The sequence below is a fragment of the Fistularia commersonii genome, chromosome 6 (genome assembly GCF_037954325.1).
Source record: "Fistularia commersonii isolate RoL2024-O1a breed Wild chromosome 6, RoL_Fcom_v1.0, whole genome shotgun sequence".
Taxonomy (NCBI): Eukaryota; Metazoa; Chordata; class Actinopteri; order Syngnathiformes; family Fistulariidae; genus Fistularia; species Fistularia commersonii.
The window spans coordinates 19,708,564-19,731,618 of NC_141289.1; the positions used below are offsets into that span (position 1 = coordinate 19,708,564).

At 41.9% G+C, this 23,055-nt stretch overlaps 1 protein-coding gene across 2 annotated transcripts in view; it reads left to right on the top strand.

Annotated features, from left to right (window-relative positions):
- The window catches only part of glsa (glutaminase a), a 38,257-nt gene extending 15,964 nt beyond the window's left edge, over nucleotides 1-22,293 (top strand). For both annotated transcript variants that reach the window (XM_086148555.1, XM_086148556.1), the window contains exons 4-18: nucleotides 4,148-4,277; nucleotides 4,405-4,484; nucleotides 6,646-6,809; nucleotides 10,077-10,135; nucleotides 12,701-12,733; nucleotides 13,817-13,875; nucleotides 13,972-14,038; nucleotides 17,145-17,195; nucleotides 17,272-17,448; nucleotides 17,559-17,690; nucleotides 19,289-19,381; nucleotides 19,460-19,521; nucleotides 20,637-20,713; nucleotides 20,795-20,858; nucleotides 20,966-22,293. In XM_086148555.1, the coding sequence (XP_086004681.1) occupies nucleotides 4,148-4,277; nucleotides 4,405-4,484; nucleotides 6,646-6,809; nucleotides 10,077-10,135; nucleotides 12,701-12,733; nucleotides 13,817-13,875; nucleotides 13,972-14,038; nucleotides 17,145-17,195; nucleotides 17,272-17,448; nucleotides 17,559-17,690; nucleotides 19,289-19,381; nucleotides 19,460-19,521; nucleotides 20,637-20,713; nucleotides 20,795-20,858; nucleotides 20,966-21,113 (1,396 nt within the window). In that variant the 3' untranslated portion in view covers nucleotides 21,114-22,293. The remainder of the gene's footprint in view (nucleotides 1-4,147; nucleotides 4,278-4,404; nucleotides 4,485-6,645; nucleotides 6,810-10,076; nucleotides 10,136-12,700; nucleotides 12,734-13,816; nucleotides 13,876-13,971; nucleotides 14,039-17,144; nucleotides 17,196-17,271; nucleotides 17,449-17,558; nucleotides 17,691-19,288; nucleotides 19,382-19,459; nucleotides 19,522-20,636; nucleotides 20,714-20,794; nucleotides 20,859-20,965) is intronic.
- Nucleotides 22,294-23,055: the final 762 nt, after the last annotated feature.

The following is a 23,055-nucleotide window of genomic DNA, read 5'->3' on the forward strand; positions in this document are numbered from 1 at the left end:
TTGACCACATGACCGGCTCCGGAGGTTCGTTGGAAAGTCCGGCTCGACCCGGCGAATCCACGGTGTCCCGTGGTTTCCGGCTGTCGGCTGCCGGAGCGTGGAGGCAATAACCGGATAATTGCAACGTTAGAAGGATAACGTTAAGAACGTTTGATGTCGGGTGATATTTTCCGAATCCCGTGCTGTGAGACCCCACGACAGAAATATGAAGGCCGTTATAAATTCTGTCCGATTCCGGGTTTCTGACCGCAGTATCGGTCGATTCGGGGGATTTCAAACCACCTCTCGCATCATTTCTGTCCTCAGCAACTTTCACTTTAGGGCTTATTTTGAATATCGGTATTGCGGTATAACTCCGATAAAGCTCAAAACTAAACAAACATCCATTGGCAAAAAAGATAATGCTAATAACAATGGGTAGTGTCGTATGTTGAGCCGCATTTTGTAATAACAGTGCATGTTATAATAAACGTTCAAAATGTAATGACTTTTTCATTTCATTTTGTAATAAAGCCGCATTTTGTAATAAATTTTGCCGCATTATGTAATAAGTTATTACAAAATGCACTTGCAACTTTTTTGTTCTCCAGGAAATGTAATAACATGGAATTTATAGAATATTCTCTATTAATGCAACCTTTGAAAAGTGTACTGATAGTAATTGCTAACTACTGCTACCAGGCTAATACACTGATATTGATAATAGGCCTGGCTTTTACAAATACTTGAAAAGAATAAAAATACAATTAACAAATAAACTATGCTTTAGAATTGTTATTACATAATGCACCATGTTATTACATTTCCTAGAAAAGTTGCAATAATGATCTCAAAATGCAATAACTTATAACATAATGCGGCAACATTTATGACAAAATGTGGCAGTTTATTACAAAATGCGGCTTTATTACAAAACGAAATGAAAAAGTTATTACATTTTGGACATTTATTACAAAATGCGGCTCAACAGTCGTATCGAAGAGATGTCCAAGAGTAGCAGAACATTTTTTAACTCTTAAAATGCTGATTTCTAGAAAGACTCAAAGTCCGTATCATCTGCTCTGCGGCTCAAAATGGTATTTACATGAAATAACAGCTCCAGCTGTGCAGCTTCAAAACAGACCGAGGGGTCGTTGTAAAATTTTTTGGAAAAGGTCTCTTTACGTCACGACATTAAACACGGAGAGGGGGAAAATTCCGGTCAATGTATTTGAGTGGGAAGTGTGTTTTTTTCCCCTCGCCTTCCTCCTCGCCATCAATCTTTCATCAGTCTATTTTAGGACTTGTTAATGGCGGTCAGCGTCCTCTGCACGTCCCCGCAGCAGCCAGTGGTCATCGCCGCTCATTCATTATTCATCACGTCAACAGTGTCTCATTCAGCTTTTTTTTTTTTTTTTTCTCCCCCCCTGGATTGTTTGGACAGCCCGAGGAACGGCCGGGCAGAAAATATTAAAAGTCACCTTCAGCCGAGAGAAAATGAAGTCGAGCCGAGTCGAGGAGAGGAAGTGATATTTACCCTCCTTCCTTTCAAAGGTCACGAGAGGCGATGGAGCGAAAACACACTGATACACCGCACATGTTTTTCATGTCTGAGTCATGAACGCGGATTAAAAAAATGAGGTGGTAACGCACATGTCTTGTCGAGGATATATACACTGCTTAAAAAAACATAAAGGGAACATCTAAACAGCACGATGTGACTCCGAGTCGCACTTGGGTGGAATCAAACCGTCCACCTGGGAAGCTTTTTGGAAGCCTATTGTGTGTTTTTAACTTTCATTTTGAGTATCAAATATACACTGCTCAAAAAAATAAAGGGAACACTTAAAAAACACATCCTAGATCTAAATGAACGAAATATTCTTATGAAATACTTTGCTCTTTACACAGTTGAATGTGCTGACAACAAAATCACACAAAAATGATCGATGGAAATCAATTGTATCAACCCATGGAGGTCTGGATTAGGAATCACACTCCAAATTAAAGTGTAAAAACAAACTCCAGGCTGATCCAACTTTGATGTAATGTCCTTAAAACAAGTCAAAATGAATCCGTGTTGCTTCCTGAGTGGACACTATGATTTCACACAAGTGGGATTGACTTGGAGTTACATTGTGTTGTTCAAGTGTTCCCTTTATTTTTTTGAGCAGTATATTTGATTTCCATTGATCATTTGCCAGCTCATTCAACTATGTGAAGAACAACGTACTTAATAAGAATATTTCATTGATTCACATCTAGGAAGTGTCATTTTGAGAATGACTTTATTTATCCCGAAGGAAATTGTTGTGCCAGAGTTTCAAGCAAAAACATATCAGTAATAGATAATAGTAGGAAGGAGGGAGAATAAGAAATACAATGAAATATAAATTGTCTTAACTGTTTTAAGGTCTTAACCACAAAGATTTGAAGATTCCCTGCGGCTGAGGGAAGAGGAATTAAAATTTAATTTTAGTGGTCCCTTCATTTTCCTGAGCAGTGTATATATACATATGTATATACACATTGCATATATTTGTCGTTATTTTGACATACCTTTAACTTTAGTTATTCATTTCAATCTTTACTTTTATCATTTGCTTTTTTATTCTTTATTTTTACATGAAGTTCTTTTTTTTATGTTAAGTATCTCATAAGAATATTTCATCCATTTAGATCTAAGATGTGGTCCCTTTTTTTTTTTTTGAGCAGTGTGTATATTTTCCTCAAGTGTATTGATAAGTAAATTTTTTTTTTTTTTTTGAGCAGTGTGTATATTTTCCTCAAGTGTATTAATAAGTAAATTTTTTTTTTTGAGCAGTGTGTATATTTTCCTCCAGTGTATTGATAAGTAAAATTTTTTTTTTTTTTTTGAGCAGTGTGTATATTTTCCTCAAGTGTATTGATAAATACAATTTTTTTTTTTTTTTTTTTTTTGGGTTTCAGTCCGTAAGGCAAGCAGTGGGGATATTTTTTTCCCGGCGTAAAATAAAATTCCCGCAAGTATCACCCGTCACAAAGGACACGCGGGTGTTCGCGCAACCGTAAGACCGCCCGGCGAGGAGGAGCCCGGCGACAGCTTGGGGAAAATGGCGGCACGGCACGTCATGGCCATATGACGGCGTGCCAGGCGGCTCGCTCCTCGGCGAGGAGGAGACCCCGCCGCCCCCTGGCCGGGATCCATCCCATCTCCCCCGGCTTATTTATAGAGCGCGTGTTCCTCTGCAGGACGCCATGCCGCGGGGATTAGTCGGGTTGGATGCAGCGAGATCACCAGACACGAAATCTCTCGGCTACCGCAGAGCCCGGCTTCCGCATTGTTAGGTTTATCGCCGGCAGTCTTGACTTAAGCAAATATTTTTTGTTTTTTTTTTGATGGAAAGTCTGTCAAGGAGACGTCGCAGAAACAGACAGCTCATAAGAACAAGGGGATGAAATAAGTCATCAGTTACCTATTGAGCGCAATGTAAACCGCACCGGCTAAAAGTAACTAAATAAATCTATGTGTACATATATTGTCTGAGCTGCAGGTGTCCACGTTGTAATGAGATATTTCTAAAAATTTTAATTCAATACATACCGATAACAGGCACAAATACATAGTGGAAATGCGTTTTTCCGAACAGCGGCTGCAACGCGGCGGATGAAGAATAAATAACAAGTTTTCTACCTGCACGGTAAATAAACAGTAAAGTCGTCTTCTAGTTGTCGGAATTGAACGGCCTCAGAATTTCACGCCGGTTTCTTTCATCCATGTGACGAGGCTAAATGTTTCGCCGGCGTCCAAAATCCATAAATTAGCCGCGTTGTTGTTTAAGCGGTAACATTACAGCTTAAATCTTTAAATTACCGCAAAAAAATGTTGTGAATTACACCAAAATAAACCATTTTTTTCCGCATTAGCAGATGTAATAAACACAATAAAAAGGCAATAAATGTAACAAACGATAGCTTTTCATATTTAAAAATATGATCTTCAGTAGCCAAAGGCAACGGCTCATTAGGTGTTCGTCCGCGAGCAGGCGGAGCGCTGCATCCCGAGGCCGTATTTCCAGCGTTTCTTTGATTCGGCTTTGCGTCGTCATGGAAACCATCCGAACAACCTCCCGTCTTGACGGACTCGCTCCTCCGAAACAGCCGGATCACGTCTCTTTTCTCCTCCCAGGTGTGTCCAGAGCAACATCGTCTTGCTCACTCAGGCTTTTCGCAAGAAGTTCGTCATCCCAGACTTCCAGCCGTTCTGCAGTCACATCGACGACCTCTACGATAACGCCAAGAACCTCTCCGGAGGCCAGGTCGGCGCCGCCCGCCGCCGCGCAGATACATTTCGTCCCTGTCGAGATGGGAATATTGGGTTCAGTGACGACTCCCTCTCCACCCCGGCTGTTGATTTTGTTTTGTTTTTCTTTTCTCCCGCTGTAGGTTGCAGACTACATTCCCCAGCTGGCCCGTTTCAGCCCGGACCTGTGGGCCGTGGCGCTGTGCACCGTGGATGGACAGAGGTAGCGTTCATTCAGGCCGGGCGCTCAAACCTCGACGCTCCAGCGAGCTGGAGAAACTCCTTCTCCATAACCTGATCCTGAATAAACATGACCTAGAGTAACCTGTTAAGTTACTCTTAAAAGAATTGGTTTAAAAACTTTAATAGAACTCTTGATTAAACGTTGATTTACTATGATAATCAAGTCGTCTAAAAGAATCAACATTTTTTTTATTTTTTCAGACTTTTTAATTCCTCGCCCTTCAGCCGCAGGGAATCTCAAAATCTTAAACCATAAAAAGAAAAAAGAAAAAAAAAACTCTCACCCACTTACTGTAAATCGTAATAATTTATCAGTATTTATATTCATAACTGTGTTTCCTCGGAAAAGAAAACACTGGGAGCCGCAGTTACTTTTTGACGTCTAAAATAAAGGTACCACTGTATATATTGCTTTTTATTACCTTTACACTTTGTATAAAAAAGTGTGTAGTGTGTTGCTTCTGAAATTCTCAAAGTATTACAGAGAAAATTAAATTTTATTTATGTAATGAACTCATTTTGAGCTTTGGGCTTTCAGAATGTGTAGCGGAGCCTTGACCTGAATTTTAAAAATAAATCGGGAAAAAAATCACTGTCAGTAAACAATGAAAAATAAATATTTGCAAAATATCTTCATAAATATTCATTTTACCTAGTTTATGGGACTTCTGCTCCTGAACTTCTGCGCACAGCATCTGCAAATCGGGACTTTACCGGCCGGCGGGTATACCGGCTTCCGCCAGTGTGACGTTATTTTGAGCGGCGAAAAATAATAAAAATAATTTTATTTAATATTTCAAGATCACAATAATCTTCCAACTTAGAACTAAAAGTTAAAAAAAGGAATTAACACAAATGAAATATACTTCAATTAAATATTTATCATTTATTTTCCCAAGCCACTCGGAGCCGCAGTGTAAAGATGAAGGAGCCGCGGGTTGCCGACCCCTGGGCTAAACCATTAAAAAAAGAAAAAAAAAAAAAAAATCTCACCCACTTACTGTAAATCGTAATAATTTATCTGTATTTATATTCATAACTGTGCAATATTTCATTTCATAACAGCTGCATATGCTTTTTTTTCCATACTCTTGTGCACTCCTTATCTTTCACCTGGTACTTAAGACACTTTATAGCCTTGACTAATAGTTTTATTTGTATTTCTTAGTCTCCCCCCTTTTTTATACTGTTTATACAATTTCCTACTATTATCTATTTTGTTATGGTTCACTTGAAACTCTGGCACAACAATTTTCTTCGGGATAAATAAAGTTGTTCTTGATGTTGTTGTTGTTGAAGATGCTTTTTCGATTTTAGGCTTTGAATCATAATAAAGGTTTCTGACGACAGCGGTTTTCATAGTTTCGCCGACGTAAACGCTTTAGGTTCTGGCGTTTCACTACCTCACATGTCGTGTTTTCACATCTCTTTTCTTTATCCTCGTTGGTCCCACCCCGCACACATCCTGCCTATTTTGGTTTATTTATTTTATTCTTGTCAATGCTGCGGTCACTTTATTTATATCATCGGTTCGTTTTGGTCGTCTATTTTTCACCCTTAATAAGATAAGATAAGATAAGAGCAGCTTTATTAATCCCGAAGGAAATTGTTGTGCCAGAGTTACAGAAAATATAACCGTCATAAATAATAAAAAGAAAAAGGCAGAATTAGAAATAAAAATAAACTATAAAGTGTCTCAGTGAAACTATAAAGTGTCTTAGTAAACAAGTGATAAAACTATAAGTGTCTTAGCAACAAGTGAGGTAAGGAGTGCACAATAGTATGATAAAAGGAAAAATTGTAGTGTAGCTGTTATGAAATGAAATATTGCACAGTTCTGAATATTGCACAGTGAAATAAAATATTGGACAGTTTTTGTTTTTTTAGGTTAAAGATAGGTTTTTATAGTTGCCGGCGGCTGAATGGAGAGATATTAAAAAGTTAACGTTCCATCCTGTCGTCCGTTCTTATCCCTGATGTTGTTGTTGTTGTTGTTGTTATTCTCCCTGCTGTCTGTTTATCTGTGGATGTCTTTGCTATTTTCTGTCTTCAAAATGTCTCTCTATTCATATTTATATTTAACACTATAACTGTTACGCTGCCGTAACAAAAGACTAAAGTTTATCTTTTCTTTCTTCCAGGCACACGGTCGGCGACACCAAGGTTCCCTTCTGCCTGCAGTCGTGCGTCAAGCCGCTGAAATACGCCATCGCCGTCCACGACCACGGCACCGAGTACGTGCACCGCTTCATCGGCAAAGAGCCCAGCGGCCTGAGGTTCAACAAGCTCTTCTTGAACGAGGACGGTGAGGTCACGCGTGCACGTTCCTTCTCCCCAGAGGCCGTCCGGTCGCCATGGACGCCTCATATTTAATGAGGCTTTTAGGGGATGGAAAATAACATCCATTGCGCCCAATGAAAGAGGTTTATATATTATTTATCGCGGCTGGGCGTGTTTGACGTCACATGTTCCCACTTCCTGTTCTGCGTGAAAGTAAACAAATTTGCTCCATTTTCTAGCTTTAGCCGACGTGATGCATGTCATCTTACGGACTTTATGTTTTGTCAGCGCCGACCGTGATCTGAAAGCAGAGTTCAGTTTGTATCGGCCGAAATGCAACACATCTCCATGTCATCAACTTCAGTGTGAAGCTCTTTAAGAAGCAACGTCTGGAACGTCATCCCGTGCTGCAGAAAGCTGACAAGAACACGATCAAAACAAGAAATCTGAAATGCCATCAACAGAAGAAGAGCAAAAATCTGACTTTTTTAATAAACAGGGTTTAACTTTTGCCGGCCGCCATAAACGAAAACAACCGGACTTCGTTAAAGAGCTCATTTGAACATAATAAGAAATGTTCATTGGATGTTGAAAACGTTGGTGCCGTCCGTCTTTTAATTTCTTCAAGACGTGCCAGCAGATCATGCTGAAAATTCATCTTTCCATTTTGAGAGGAGATATATCGGCATACAAACGAGAGATTATGTCACGAGAATCGCAGCTTCGCTTCGTGGCAAATCATTTCTTTCCTCCGAACGATTTAGCACCACTCATTATTTTGTCAAATTTGCTAAATTTCTCGCTAAATGTTCGGACAATGTGACAATACATTAGAAATGAACTTTTAGAAAGAAAAAAAAAACAAAAAAAAAAACCGAAGTACTTTGGTAATTCTGGGGAAATTTGCACATGAATTTGTTGTAGGAGAAATATTTTTCAGTGAACATTTTGCAAAACGACATCCACATGCAGCGTCTTCTCCTTGAGTTTGCTTACTGGCTCTCAGCGGGAGACAAAAATGTTTTTTAGAAAGACTCTGCATCACAAATATGTGACTTCAAGCCACTCAAACGCCCCGTTTATCCGATGTTTATCTCCCCGAGGCCTGTGTGCCACCCTCTCCACCCAGTGCTTCATGAGGAGAGAAGGTCCGGTGGTAATTGCTCGAAAAATAACATCTCCTGCTTTCACTTCTCGATTTGAAATCTTGCTTAATCGCGTCTTGGAATACACACTATATGGCCAAAAGTATCGGCTCACCCGTCCAAATAATGGGAATGCAATCACTTCCACGGCTACAGGTGTTTAAAATCAAGCACCTAAGCATGCAGAGTGTTTTTACAAGCTTCCAGCGTGGAGCTGTGATTGGAGGCCATCTTAAATATTCCACAGTCGACTGTCAGGTGTCTTAGAAGAACATGGAAGTGTTTGGGAACGACGGCAACTCGGCCGTGAAGTGTGAGGCCATGTAAACTGACGGAGCGGGTCGGCGGATGCTGAAGAGGCGCGTCGTGCCAAGAGGTCACCGACTTTCTGCAGAGTCGACGGCTACAGACCTCCAGACTTCATGCGGCCGTCAGATGAGCCGAAGAACAGACTGGGTTTCCGCGGGACGCAGCGGTGTAAAGCACGCCGGACTCTAGAGCGGCGGAGACGCCTTCTCTGGAGTGACCAATCTGGCAATCGGATGGACGAGTCCGGGTTTGGCGGTCGCCAGGAGACGCGACTTGTCTGACGACGTCGTGCCAAGTGTGGAGGTTGGCGGACGGGGATTATGGTGTGGGCTTGGTTTTCAGGAGCCGCGCTTGTTTTTGGTCTCTTAGTTCCAGTGAAAGGAACTCTGAAAGCTTCATCATACCAAGACATTTTGGACAAGTCCATGGGAAGAGTTTGGAGCCGGACCCTTCCTTTTCCAACATGACTGGACACAAAGCAAGATCCATAAAGACATGGAGGACAGAGTCGGCCGTGGATGAACTTGACTGGCCTGCACAGAGTCCTGACCTCAACCCCATAGAACACCTTTGGGATGAATGAGAGCCAGGCCTCCTGGTCCAACATCACGAATGCGCTCCTGGAATTAAGCTCAAAAATTGCCATAAACACCCTCCTGAACCTTGCGGACAGCCTTCCCAGAAGAGCTGAAGCTGTTCCAGCTGCAAAGGTCATATTGAGCGCTATGGATTAGGAATGGGATGTCACTTCAGTTCATATGCGAGTCAAGGCAGTGTACCGTAATTTCCGGACTATAGGGCGCACCTCAATATAAGCCGCATCAGCTAGCCGGTCGCTATCTCGGTCTTCCTCCCGCGCACTAAAACCGTCAAAGTCGTCTTCTTCGGTGTCGGAGTTGAACGGACTCAGAATTTCCCGGTCATTCCATCGGTCCGATGTGACGAGGATAAACGTTTTAGCGTCTTGAAGCTTGTTAGCGTCCCCCACCCAAAAAAAGTCCGTATATTAGCCGCATCGTTGTTTACGTGAAAAGTCGCGGCCTATCGTCCGGAAATTACGGTATATTGGACGGACTTTGCATGGAAGAAGGCTAATGCGTAGCACAGGCTAGCATTCGTGGTTCCTGCAATGGGGAAGGTTTATGGAAAGATTTCCTTGAGACGCTCGTCTGCTTCCCAGGCCAGGCGTTGTGTAAAAGCAGTTTGTTTTCAAAAGGAAAACTGCCGGGAGAAAATCTGCCGGTTTCCTCTCTTTGTGCGCCCGTGACTCAAGAGCAGAAATATACCAGCTGTTTGTTTTTTCCGCGTTTCTTTGAAAAGCCGTTGCACAATAGGACCGAACCCAGGACGCGTTTTGTAACGTCCGATAAACCCCCTCCGTCGGTTTAAGTCGCATTTTGGATTCGGCTCGTGATATACACTGCTCAAAAAAATAAAGGGAACACTTAAAAAACACATCCTAGATCTAAATGAACGAAATATTCTTATGAAATACTTTGCTCTTTACACAGTTGAATGCGCTGACAACAGAATCACACAAAAATGATCGATGGAAATCAATTGTATCAACCCATGGAGGTCTGGATTAGGAATCACACTCAAAATTAAAGTGTAAAAACAAACTCAAGGCTGATCCAACTTTGATGTAATGTCCTTAAAACAAGTCCAAATGAATCTGTGTTGCTTCCTGAGTGGACACTATGATTTCACACAAGTGTGACTGACTTGGAGTTACATTGTGTTGTTCAAGTGTTCCCTTTATTTTTTTGAGCAGTATATTTATGTGCCAGTCGCCGCTGCTCCCCCCCCCTCACGTCCACCCTGATTGTCTCCGACAGATAAACCCCACAACCCCATGGTCAACGCCGGCGCCATCGTCTGCACCTCCCTGATCAAGGTAGGCCGGCGCACGTACGCCAGCGCACGCAAAGCCGGGGATGACGATGACTCACATTCTGCTTTTCGGGACGTTTTACACACAGGTTTTCCAGAAATCATGCCGCAGAGACAAATCAAATACTTTTAAACATTTAATTTCCGTTCCGGTTTCAAATGCAAACCGTTTCAGTCATTCCCATCTTGCGTAGAAGAGATTTATTATCATTTGGATAAGTTGTTTCCGCCAGATTACTGTATGCTGGGAGATTAAGGTTAGATAACCACGCTGAGGGGATTTGGATGGAGGCTGCATCACTGCCACGTCCTGCCCTCTCTCTCTCTCACACACACACACACACACACACACACACACTAACAGCTCCCACCAAGCTGCTACCTGAGCGCTTCATCCTTTGACTTTCAGTCGAAGGTGCAAAAAAACCCAACGGCGCCACCTGCTGAATCGTGACTGCGGTTAAAAAGCAGAAGTCACCTGCTTCCCCCAGGAGGCCGAGGAAAATGGAGATTCCAAGCGCTTTAATTACTGTCATCCGGCCGGATGAAATTCCGCCTGGGAGTTTATGTCGGTAAATAATGACGTCATGAAATAGTCATTTTGTGGGGATTTACTGACGGCTAGCAACAACAAACCTGAGATGTTTCAAATAACAAACCTGCACAATTTTCAAGAAATCACCTGAAATGTTCTCCCGAGCCTAAACATCTGCAAGACGTTTATTACCAGTGACTAAGAAAGTATTTAATGTAACCTGTGGAAATGTTATGTTTACACTACCGAAGTATCAGTATGGACCGTCTGATCACGATAATTATCAACAATTGATATTATAGAGGAGTTGAGTCATCATGATTGACAACAAATCATCACTTTCCAGGCTGCTTGTCTGGTTTCATGTGTCGTTGCATATTTTCCAGTCTTGAGGATCACTGGGATTTTATGAGCGCTGCTGCGGCTCGGTAAATTTCCCGCCTCGCCCCTTCTTTTGGTGTAAGATTTTGCGATCGCCTTCTGGCCTCCGACACGTCTCACCTACATTCTGCCACGGCTGTTTATATTCCTGGATTATAAACAGCGCAGCGCCGACTCAGATGCCCGGATACTTTCTTTCATTTGTGTTTGTTCAATTCATTGCAGAAGCACGTCTTTCAGCTCACAGGAGCCTTTAACCAATATGTTACCCTAAAGCCACTGCAGCAAGCAGAATACACACACACACACACACACTCTGCAGCTGATGGTCAACAAAGCCTTGTATCGGGCCATTTCTTGTAGCTTTACAGGTAAATTGACAAAAAAAAAAACAAAAAAAAAAAACGCCTTTTATTTTTTTTGTTTTTTTATTTTTTTTTAAAAGGGGTTTTTGGTCTTTTTTTACAAATATAGGGCTGATACTGTATCTTGGAAGTTTTAGGTATTTATTCAGTTTCTGGATATCAGATACACCGATTTATCATATGTGCATATATATTTGCCATAATTTCCAGACTATAGAGCGCACCTGAATATAAGCCGCACTGACTGAAACTAACTAAATAAATCTATGTGTACATATATAGGTTGCATTTGTCCTGAGATATTTACTTTTTTTTTTTTTTTTAATTAGATATATAGCGCTAAGATCTACAAATACATTCTGGAAATGCGTTTTTCTGAACAGTGCCTGTAACACGACTGATGAAAAAGATGAATGATAAATAAGATGATGAAACTGTTCACTTCATTTTTTTTTGGTGTCACAGTCATTTCATCGGTGCGATGTGGCGAGGCTAAATGTTTTAGCGGCGCGAAGCTCGCTAGCCCAAAATAAAAATCCATAAATGAGCTGCGTTGGGTTTAAGTGTTCAAAGCGTGTGGAAAATGTTGCGGCTTATAGTCCAGAAATTACGGTAAATTTACAAAAAAGTTTTTTTTTTTTTTAAAGGGGTTTTCCGGCTAGAAATAAAAAGCTAATTTTGTAGATAAGAAGCTTTTTTGCTCTTTGTTACAAATGTAGGGCTGATACAGGTGTTTACTTCAGGTATTTATTTAGTCTTTGGATTTTAGATATGCTGATATTCCGTGTGTGTATATACATTATATACATATATGGGTAGCTCCTAGTTTTCAGTTTTTTTTTTTATTTTTTTTGAGCTATTTTCAGGTGAATTTCTGCGAAGGCCGTTTGTTTTTCCAAAGCGACCCGTTGACCAGCCGGCGTGCAGACGAATCACCACGTTAACCCCCTTGTTACCGCTAATATCCTCCCCCAATACTTTCCACGCCGGGTGTGTCTCCGCTTTCACCGCAGTAGAAACTCCGAGCGAATTAACTGTTAATCCACACCTCGCCCACCCGCAGCTCGTCTCAACCCCCCACAACCCCAGGCCAACCGGCTGCAAGTCATCCCTTACCTTACTGATCGGCCCGTAACGTAAACACACCCTTAGATGTAATAATAGAGCTAATGACTTGGTGCAGACGTGAGTGATGTCATTGCTTTCGCCTCGCGGTTCTACACACACACACGTGTGTTAATACTGTCACTTGTGTTTGTGTGTGTGTGTGTGTGTGTGTGTGTTGCAGCAAGGAGCCAGCAACGCTGAGAAATTTGATTATGTGAGTATTAAGCGGGGCTTGGGAAAAGATTATCTCATGATTATGTTTGATATTAATGAATATTTCTTCCAGATTATTGTTTTATGGCCTAAATGTCACTTGGAATTTCTTGGTGACATTTTACATATATATATGTATATGTATATGTGTGTGTGTGTGTGTGTGTGTGTGTGTGTGTGTGTGTGTGTGTGTCTATACAGTATATATGTGCGGGTATATGTTTATACAGTCTATACGTATGTGTGTGTGTGTGTATATATACTGTACACTTATATATACACATACTTATTTATGTATGTGTATATATAAGTGTGTGTGTGTTTGTATGTGTGTATATATATATATATATATATATGTGTGTGTGTGTGTGTATGTAAATGTCTATACAGTATGTATGTGTGTGTATATGTATATGTTTATACAGTATATACATATGTGTGTGTGTATATGTATATATGTTAACAAATGAGCAATTCAAGCTAGATCAAAGATTTGATATTTTTGATTTTATGATTATTTTTTTAATTTTTAGAATTTATTCATGTTTTTATTTTAAATCCAGTGTCTGCTGCTAAAAGCCCAGGTAGCGCCTGGATACCAAGACCGTATGAAATACATTCATTTTTTGATATGTTTTATTTATGTTTTACCTTTGTTTTGTAGGTTTTAAATCTAAGAAAAGCAACATCAGGAAATAGTTTTATATAAAACACCTGGAAAAAGATCAGAAAACTCAGCTCCCATCCCAAGCAGAGCCCTTTTTCCTCATGTTTTTCCAGTTAAGATTTGCAAACCTGGCTTTTACCATGTGTTTAAACTAGCTAGCTGCCGTTTATCTTATAATATTTACATTTTTTTTTTTTGTTGCTCTCCCTTTGGCTAAACTACCTCGACTGCACCGTCCAATTTTTCTGCAGTCTCGATTGAAATTTCCCCACCGTGGGACGAATAAAGGCTTATTCTATTCTAAAAATCAAGCGAGAATCATTTCAGCTCGTGGAAAAATAACAAACGCACGCGGCTCGTGCAAATGACGCATCCTGGGAGGTTTTTCTGACGGCAGCACGGCTTCCTGCTTCACAGGTGATGAACTTCATGAACAAGCTGGCGGGAAACGAGTACGTGGGCTTCAGCAACGCAACGTGAGTTGAGCGACGACGACGGCGGCGGCCAAATAACCGGCTTGTAAACACCACAAACCTCCAGACTGTCAGCAAACCCTCCCGTCTGTGTCGCAGTTTCCAGTCGGAGCGCGAGTCCGGAGACAGGAACTTTGCCATCGGCTACTACCTGAAGGAGAAGAAGGTGAGGTCAAAGGTCATCGGTCGTAGATCTCTTTGTGTTCGTCCCGTATCCTTAAACTTTTCGCGAAGAGGGACGTATTTGGTGAGGTGTGAGGGATGACCATTCAATCTCTGAAGCGTTAGCATTAAATGCAAATTAACTACGTCGTGACATTTTTGATTGCGAATACTTTTCACGTGCTAACAAAGAACACAAATGTAAAAGTTTTTACCCAAATCGCTCTGTCTTTCATGTTTGAAAACAACGTAAAATCAGAAAGATTCGCCCGTGGAAGTTCTCAGCCGTCTAGGTCGTGGTGAATTCTTGTCCAAACCTTCTTGTCTTGGCAACCGGCCCCGGATGTAAGGCCTTTACACACAGTTTCTGCAGATCGACACTTCCATTTTCACAACAAACCACCAAAAACCTGGCGGTTCTCTTGGGAAACTCCCCACAGGTCGCTAGAACCGAAAGAAATTCAAGTCCAGCGGCCAAGACATGAAGATTTTCTTGACGAAGATTTCAGAGATTGAACATATCCAGGTTCATTCGAAACATGACATATAACTGTAGTTTGCGGACCGTAAGGCACAACGCATTAGACGCCACCAAAGAATGTCGAATTCTTTGGCGGCTGCTCTTTTCCCATCATCTACTGCGTCTCTGATAGCCTTGAGTTTGAATTTGGAAAGCATGTGTCCTAATAGGTGCCGTTTTTGGGGATCCTCTGTAATATTCCCATCTGCTATTACAAAAAGTGGCGGAGGTAAGAGTACTACGTAGTAGAAAAATACAGTATTCACTATGAAATGCTTACTATGAACTCCTGCATTCAAAACATGTGAACAGGAAAAAAAAACACCAACAGTGATATTATTTAGAAGTACAAAACATTGAGGGCTTTATGAATCCTTGGATTACTCCTTATCAAAAAGGATAAATGCAGTGTTTTTCATGATTTCAATGTCAGACTTGGATCTAAAGTAGAAAAACGGGCTGCCGGATTAGAAGTTTATTACTGATTTTATGTCAGAAGCTGCTGGCCGATGGAAATTCGGACACGGGCCGCATTTTGGCCCGCGGGCCGGACTTTGGACTCGCCTGCTTTGTGGCATCCTTTCATGCTTTCCAGGGTTCAGTCGTCCGGTTCTTCGGGTTCTTCGGATGATTTGTCGCCCGATCGTGATGGCGGTCAGCATCCAAAGAAAGAGAAAAAAACGGACAATACTTTACTGTTCCACAGTATGGAGACCTTGGAGAAGAATTCAGATGTTCTTTGTAGGATAGTGGACATGTAGCAGTGAGTACGAGTCAGTGCTGAGGCCATCTACGAACTGTGACAACGACCAAAAGACAGGAGGCAGAGCTGGAGGTCGCACAGATGAAGATGTTGAGGTTCTCTTCGGGAGTGAGTTGCACACCAAGCTGCACTCAAACGTCTTATTACATCACCGCTGTTCTATCGCAACGGTTGTATTCATACCATAATAATGTATCCAAATGCACTGCGGACAGCAACCGGACAGGGAAATTTTTTCTACCCTTTGAATCTAGATGTTTTGGAGAGAAGGTTGGAGAAGCCAGGCAGAGATGTTTGGGTCATGGACAGAGGAGGGATAGTGAATATGTTGATGGACGGATGCTGGAATTGAAGGTTTAGACCAGGGTTCGGCAACCCGTAACACCCAAAGAGCCATTTGGACCCGGTTTCCTCGGAAAAGAAAACACTGGGAGCCGCAGTTACTTTTTGACGTCTAAAATAAAGGTACCACTGTATATATTGCTTTTTATTACCTTTACACTTTGTATAAACAAGTGTGTCGTGTGTTGCTTCTGAAATTCACAAAGTATTACAGAGAAAATTAAATTTTATTTATGTAATGAACTCATTTTGAGCTTTGGGCTTTCAGAGCGTGTAGCGGAGCCTTTACCTGAATTTTAAAAATAAATCGGGAAAAAAAATAACTGTGTCCGTAAACAATAGGAAATATATATTTGCAACATATCTTCATAAATATTTATTTACCCTGGTTAATGGAACTTCTACGTGCAGCATCTGCAAATCTGGCAAGTATACCGGCTTCCGCGAGTGTGACGTTTATTTTGAGCGTCTAAAAATAATAAACATAATTTCATTCTGATATTTCAAGATCACGATTATCTTCCAATTTCGAACTAAAATTTTAAAAAAATAACTAAAACAAATAAAATACACTTCAATTAAATGTATTTTCCCAAGCCACTCGGAGCCGCGGGTTGCCAAATTAAACTAAAATTCATTCAAAATTCAAAATTCATCATCAATACAAGATCTCATTGGTGAAACAAAGATACCCAGCATCGGGAACTCCGATTGTACCCATGCCAGATCTCATACGGCATGTGATTGGCTGATCAGAATCAGAAAATCACTCTGTCAGCAAACAATGAAAAATAAATATTTGCAAAATATCTTCATAAATATTTATTTTACCTGGTTTATGGGACTTCTGCTCCTGAACTTCTGCGCACAGCATCTGCAAATCGGGACTTTACCGGCCGGCGGGTATACCGGCTTCCGCCAGTGTGACGTTATTTTGAGCGGTGAAAAATAATAAATATAATTTTATCTAATCTTTCAAGATCACAATAATCTTCCAACTTAGAACTAAAAGTTAAAAAAAGGAATTAACACAAATGAAATATGCTTCAATTAAATATTTATCATTTATTTTCCCATGACACTCGGAGCCGCAGTGTAAAGATGAAAGAGCCGCGGGTTGGCGACCACTGAGTTAGAGGAAGACCAAAGAGTAGATTTATGGACGTGGTGAGAGAAGATATGAAGGTAGTTGGTGTGAGAGAGGAGGATCCAGAGAAGAGGGTTAGATGGAGAAGGTGGATTCGCTGTGGAGACCCTGAAGGGAGAAGTCCAAAGGAACAGAAGAAGAAGAGGTAATGTAGCAGGGAACCGTCATCCAATGTTGACCCTCAGATCCTCTCTCAGCAGGTCTGATGGTTGTCTTCTTCAGCATTCTGTCATCCTTAGCTGCTTCCTGACCTCCACCTGGAATCTGAAGACTTTGAATCTTCAAGAGTCCAAAGCTCTGCTGATGCAGGGGGACTGAACATCTTGTTGTGCTTCCAGTGTTTTCCTGAGGGGACGGACATGACGTCCATCCTGGACTTCTACTTCCAGGTAAAATCAGCTGGTGTCCATCCCCCCCCTCCGACGTCCGTCAGATGCCTTCAGGTGCCGCTTTTCCTCTCCTCAGCTGTGCTCCATCGAGGTGACCTGCGAGAGCGCCAGCGTCATGGCGGCCACGCTGGCCAACGGCGGCTTCTGTCCAATCACAGGCGAGCGGGTGCTGAGCCCGGAGGCGGTGCGGAACACCCTGAGTCTGATGCATTCCTGCGGCATGTACGACTTCTCCGGACAGTTCGCCTTCCACGTCGGTGTCCGCCCTCCTCCGCCGCCGCCGCCGCTTCTCCTCGCCGCGACGCCGGCGTGGCCAGTGACCGCCAAACTGTGTGTGTGTGTGTGTGTGTGTGTGTGTTCCAGGTGGGGCTGCCGGCCAAATCCGGCGTGGCAGGCGGGATCCTGCTGGTCGTCCCGAACGTCATGGGCATCATGTGCTGGTCTCCTCCTCTGGATAAGCTGGGCAACAGCGTCCGAGGCATCCAGTTCTGCACGGTAGCCTCCTCGCCTTCACATGTCGTGCTCCGAGATCCTTAGATCCGTAGATCCGGGTCCGATCCGGAGAAAACAACAACGACAAAAAAAGACTCCGTAGATGTTGTTTGTTTGTGCCGGCCGTGCATTTCACACCCAGGCCTTCAGTAGTGCGCCATTCATCCCCTTTATAACTGTTATATGGCTATAAAACTGTCGGTCTTTTTAAGATTTCCCTATTTTTCTTCATCTTTTCGTTGTGTTTCCCTGCGCACTTGCTCACTAAGTTCACGAAGCTTTGCACAAACTATAATGGTGCTCATGCAGCTGGCTATAGATGGAGCCCGCTCGCTCTGGCTAGTAAGCTCTCTGACGATCCAGTCAAAAGGCGTGTGACACAACGACGTTAGCGTAGCCTTCTAGAAGGCCTTGGTGTCACAAGTCAAAATCTGATGGGCTGAAGCAACAGTTTCATCGACGTTTGTTTTTCACCAGAGCGCCTGTGAATCGGACCCTGCTGGCCTCCAGGCAGGTTTCTTTGACTTTGACCCTGCCTGGCAACAAGTAACAGCTGAAATCTGATTGGTTGAATGTTCTTTGTTCAATGAAAATACATGTCTGGAAGCTGCACAGTCAGGGGAAAAAACTATGAAAGGAAGCGGACAGACCTTTTGGAATTATTTAATCACATTCGAGATTCAGAATATAATTACGATTCAATTATAATTAAAATCAGTTTGTGATTCAGATTTTTTTAGGCCAGCAGAGAAGGCTTTGCAGGCCCTGGCGGCCCACCACTGTTTTCCAATTATTTTCCTTTCCTGAACAGGGAAAACACGTTTTAAGATAATAACTTTATCGATCCTCATAGGGGACATTCTGTAGTCACAGCAGCGTAACAGGAAATATTAATATAAATATAAAAAAAGCAGTCGTTGCCAATCCCGTGGGAGGATTTTTCACCTCGTAGCAAAAAAAGGCCCCCATTCATTTTATTTCACAATACCAGACATCATGTGTGCAACCATAATCTGAATTTTACAAGTTCCATTTCAAATAGCAGCATAATAATCTGTGTCTCGTGGGCTCGTATTGATAAGAGGAACTTTATTGATCCGCATCAGGGAAAATCTGTTGTCACAGCAGCCTAACAGTTGTAGTGTCAATAAATATGAATATTAACAGACAAGTAGAAGGCCGCAAAAGGCATCCACAAATACATAGACAGCAGAGAGAAAAATAACAATAACAACAACAGCAAGGGTGAAAATAGACAACCAACGATAACGACAAGGATGGGAACGTCGAAGGAGTGACGGTAGCGATGACAAGAATAAGCAGGAATGCGAATGGGCTGAGAATAATAAGGATTTAAAAAAAAAAAAAGACAACAGAGTCGGGGTGGTAGGTTTTGTTTTGTTGGATTTCGTCCGGTTCAGTGCTGGATATCAAGATAAGGCTTGTCGGTCCGTCTGCAAACAGCTCGTGGACTAAAAACCAGACTGAACCGGTCATAAATACGCCTTATCGCCATTAAACGTCTTATAAAAACCACCCGCCCGGTTTTCGCCGTCGTGGCGGTGAACGTGACGCGGCGTTTCCTCCTCCTCCTCCCGCAGGACCTGGTGTCGCTCTTCAACTTCCACAACTACGACAATCTGAGGCACTTTGCTAAGAAGCTGGACCCCCGCAGGGAGGGCGGAGACCAGAGGGTGAGTCCCAACCCGGCTCGCTTCGCCCGGCGGCGGCGGCGGCGGCGCAGGAAGGTGATGATGTTCCTGTTGTTTCAGGTGAAGTCTGTGATCAACCTGCTGTTTGCTGCTTACACCGGAGACGTGTCGGCCCTCAGGAGGTGCGAAAGTCAGCAGTGTTTGTCCCGTCCGGAGTTTAAAAACCGCGGCGAAGTGATGTCATCTGTCATTTCCGTCGCAACGTCCGAACCGTTTTCGCTTCGCCCGAAAAGCAAAACGCAGTTCGAACGAGTCCGAGTTCTCCTCCCCCCTTTTTATTTTTCTATTTTTTTTTTTCTGTCCATGATTGGCAGGTGAGGCACGGCCTCTCCTGCCTCCCCTGACGGCGCCTCACTGCTTTATGCAGGCTTTTACTCCATTCAAGTCGAACATTTTATTCCCACGTCGTGTTTCTTTGGCGTTCAGTCACTGCAACTTTCACCAAAGTTTCGGTAAATATTACAACAATACATACAATATATTCACCGATTTTTTTTTTTTTTTCTCTTTGGGATCATTTTGGGGCCACATTTCTTATTTAATTTTTATGCGCGGGTCAACTAGGTATCACATAAATTGAACAAAATGAAAATTGCAGTTGAAATATTTAAATTTCGGGGGATTTTATTTCAACTTTAAAATCCCTAATGATCATATAAATGTTCCGACATTATTTTGTATGTAACCATCCATACAAAATTAATCAAAGGGAAAAAATGAGTTTCTAAATGAGAATTGATTGAAAATACTCAAAGAAAATAATATAATATATTGAATAATAATATATAAAATATTAAAATATTGAAATCTTCAAAGAAAATAGTTTGGCAGGCCGGATAAAAACACAAAAACGTAAAACGCCCACGTCTGCAATACACTAAACACTTTTGGATAATTGTAACGTACAATAAACATTGAAATACAATTCGGTTCGTCACTTGGTACGATATCTTCCAATTCCTGTGATCATGTATCTTATTTATTTTATAAAATGACTTTTTGTTGAATTTTACTGTATTTTTTACTGTTTCTTTGTTCTTAGGCAAGAAAATGGCTACTTTAAACATGAAAAAAATATCAAATACTCCCCCCAAAAAAAAGCAAAAAAAAAAACTGAATTACAAAAAAAAAAAATTACAAAAACAAAAAAAAAATTTGAAATAGCGAGGGTCCCCTGGATTTTTAGGAAAATAAATTGAATTTTAATCGAGCTTAATGGAGTGCATTTGCGCCGCAGGTTCGCGCTGTCGTCCATGGACATGGAGCAGAGGGACTACGACTCCAGGACGGCGCTGCACGTGGCGGCCGCCGAGGGTAGCTCCTCCCACAAAACCAACGCCGCCAACCGCTTGATCCCGCCTCAGGCTAACACGTGTGTGTGTGTGTGTGTTCCAGGTCACGCCGAGGTGGTGCGCTTCCTGTTGGAGGCCTGTAAGGTCAACCCGGTGCCCCGAGACAGGTACCACCTCCTCGGGATGGAAGAACCCGATTATCATGGTGACGATTTAACGAAAGCTTTTTTTTTTGTGTGTGTGTGTGTGTGTGTGTGTGTGTGTGTTTCCGCAGGTGGGGCAACACGCCGATGGACGAGGCGGTCCACTTTGGCCACCACGACGTGGTCACCATCCTGCGGGACTACCACAACCTGTACAGCCCCCAGGAGAGCTCCGCCGACCAGGAGAAGACGGAGAAGAACCTGGACGGGCTGCTCTGATCCGACTCATGATCCGGCGCAGAGCAAAAGCTCCCCTTCAACGACGACGACGACGACGGCGGCGGCGGCGGCGTCCGTCTGCCCTCGGAGGGAAGCTCGGCTTTTACGGCGGACGCTCTCAGACGCCGGCTGGATCCGTCTGAAACAGGAAGTAGCAGGTTTCCATAGTGTCCTACATACATATATATATATATTTATGAAAGAAAACTTTCCTCACTTCGTCATCACTACATGGTGGAATGTAATCTCCCCCAGAACACTCGCGCTCTATCCGTGTGTGTGTGTGTGTGTGTGTGTGTGTGTGTGTTTGTGAATATTTATCTCTACATGTGTGTGTGAATGACAAGGAAAGGTGTGTAAATATCCAAAGTTGAGTTCCTGCGTTCAGTATTGGCGTTTTCTCCATAACCTCGTACTGTGGCTTCTCTCCCATCCCACTGGATATTTGAGATTCGCTGTTTTTTTTTTTTTTATTTCGATTTGTTTTATTTGGCATTTATTTTACGAAATGCAAAGCTGTCGACCAGAGCTGAGGATGTTTCTACATATCAGACGAGACACTGCCAGCGGCTTCCTCGCGACGACACCTTCGCTCTTTAGTTTCCGAATCCAAGAGGCGAAAAAAACTCAACTCGAATCGTCGTTTTTTCCTCAAAACGAAGCGGAAAATTAGAGGTAGAAATGATCCTATTTGCAAAAAATATTATTTTAATTCAAAAAAAAATAATTGACATAAATATGGATCTAAATTTTTTTTATTTTTTTTTTATTTTAACCATTTTAATGAAATTTCCCATCATGAAACCGGCGTTTTTGGGTCGAGGTGATATTTTTAAAACCGCAGATGACACACGCTCACCGATCGCCGTTTTTTTTTTTTTTTTTCCGATCAAATTTCGGATCGTAGAGGCCGAAACACCACGTTTGTAGGAATCAGGACGATGTTTTTGGAAACCCTAAGAAATCAAGCTTTACGAGGCAGACGGATTGTTTATTATGATTATTGTTATTATTTGTGTGACATCCGAAGGCCGTGTGTTTGGACGTCGTCGTCGAGGTTCCACGTCGAGCGCCGGGCGTCGGTGCAACCGCTGAATGTAACGTGCCGTGTCGTTCTGTCCTGTATATTTATGAGGTATCTGTTCACAGGTGAAACGTTTAATAAAACCGGGTAAAAACACACGGCTCTTTATGGTGCGATTGATTAGTACGAGTGACTATTTTTGACGGTTTATTGGTGTTTGGATCGGGCGGCGCAGCTTTTACTTAGCGTTCGACTCAGAGCGTGGAGTTTGCATGGGTTTCCTCCCACAGTCCAAAAAAACATCATTTTTATATTTATATTCATATATATATTTATTTTATATTTATATTTTCCAGCACGTTATTTTTTTTATTTTTTTTTTTCCATGATTCAAGCATTTATTGTCACAAAAAAAATAAATAAACGCTTTGAATCTTGAGTCCAGGGAAAAAAAAAATCAAAATTAACCTGCCACATCTTTTTGGACTGTATATAAATGTATATATTTATGTTCACACATTATTGATCAATGCAGAATTTGAAGTTGATCGGTCCCACCGTCGATCACACAGCTCAGCAGTGACTGATGAGCGATCTAGGTTGAATATGAGTTTTTACACCGTTCAACATTTGGGCTTCTCGTGAAAAGATCATATTTCTCAAAGTTATTGTTTGATAACGCTACCAGTATTATTGTTAATATTTTAAAACCACTACTTTTTTTTTATCCTGTGTATTTTCTGTGGGATGTTCTTTTATCAGTGAGGTGCTCCAGAGTAGCTTATTTATCGTTCGGTTATCTTTAAAATCTCATCAGCTTTCTTCACACATACAAACTTTTTCATACAAAAAAGCATATTTAGTCCTACTTTTACTTATAAATGAAGGCCTTGAGAGTCCAATTTAGAAAATTGCAAT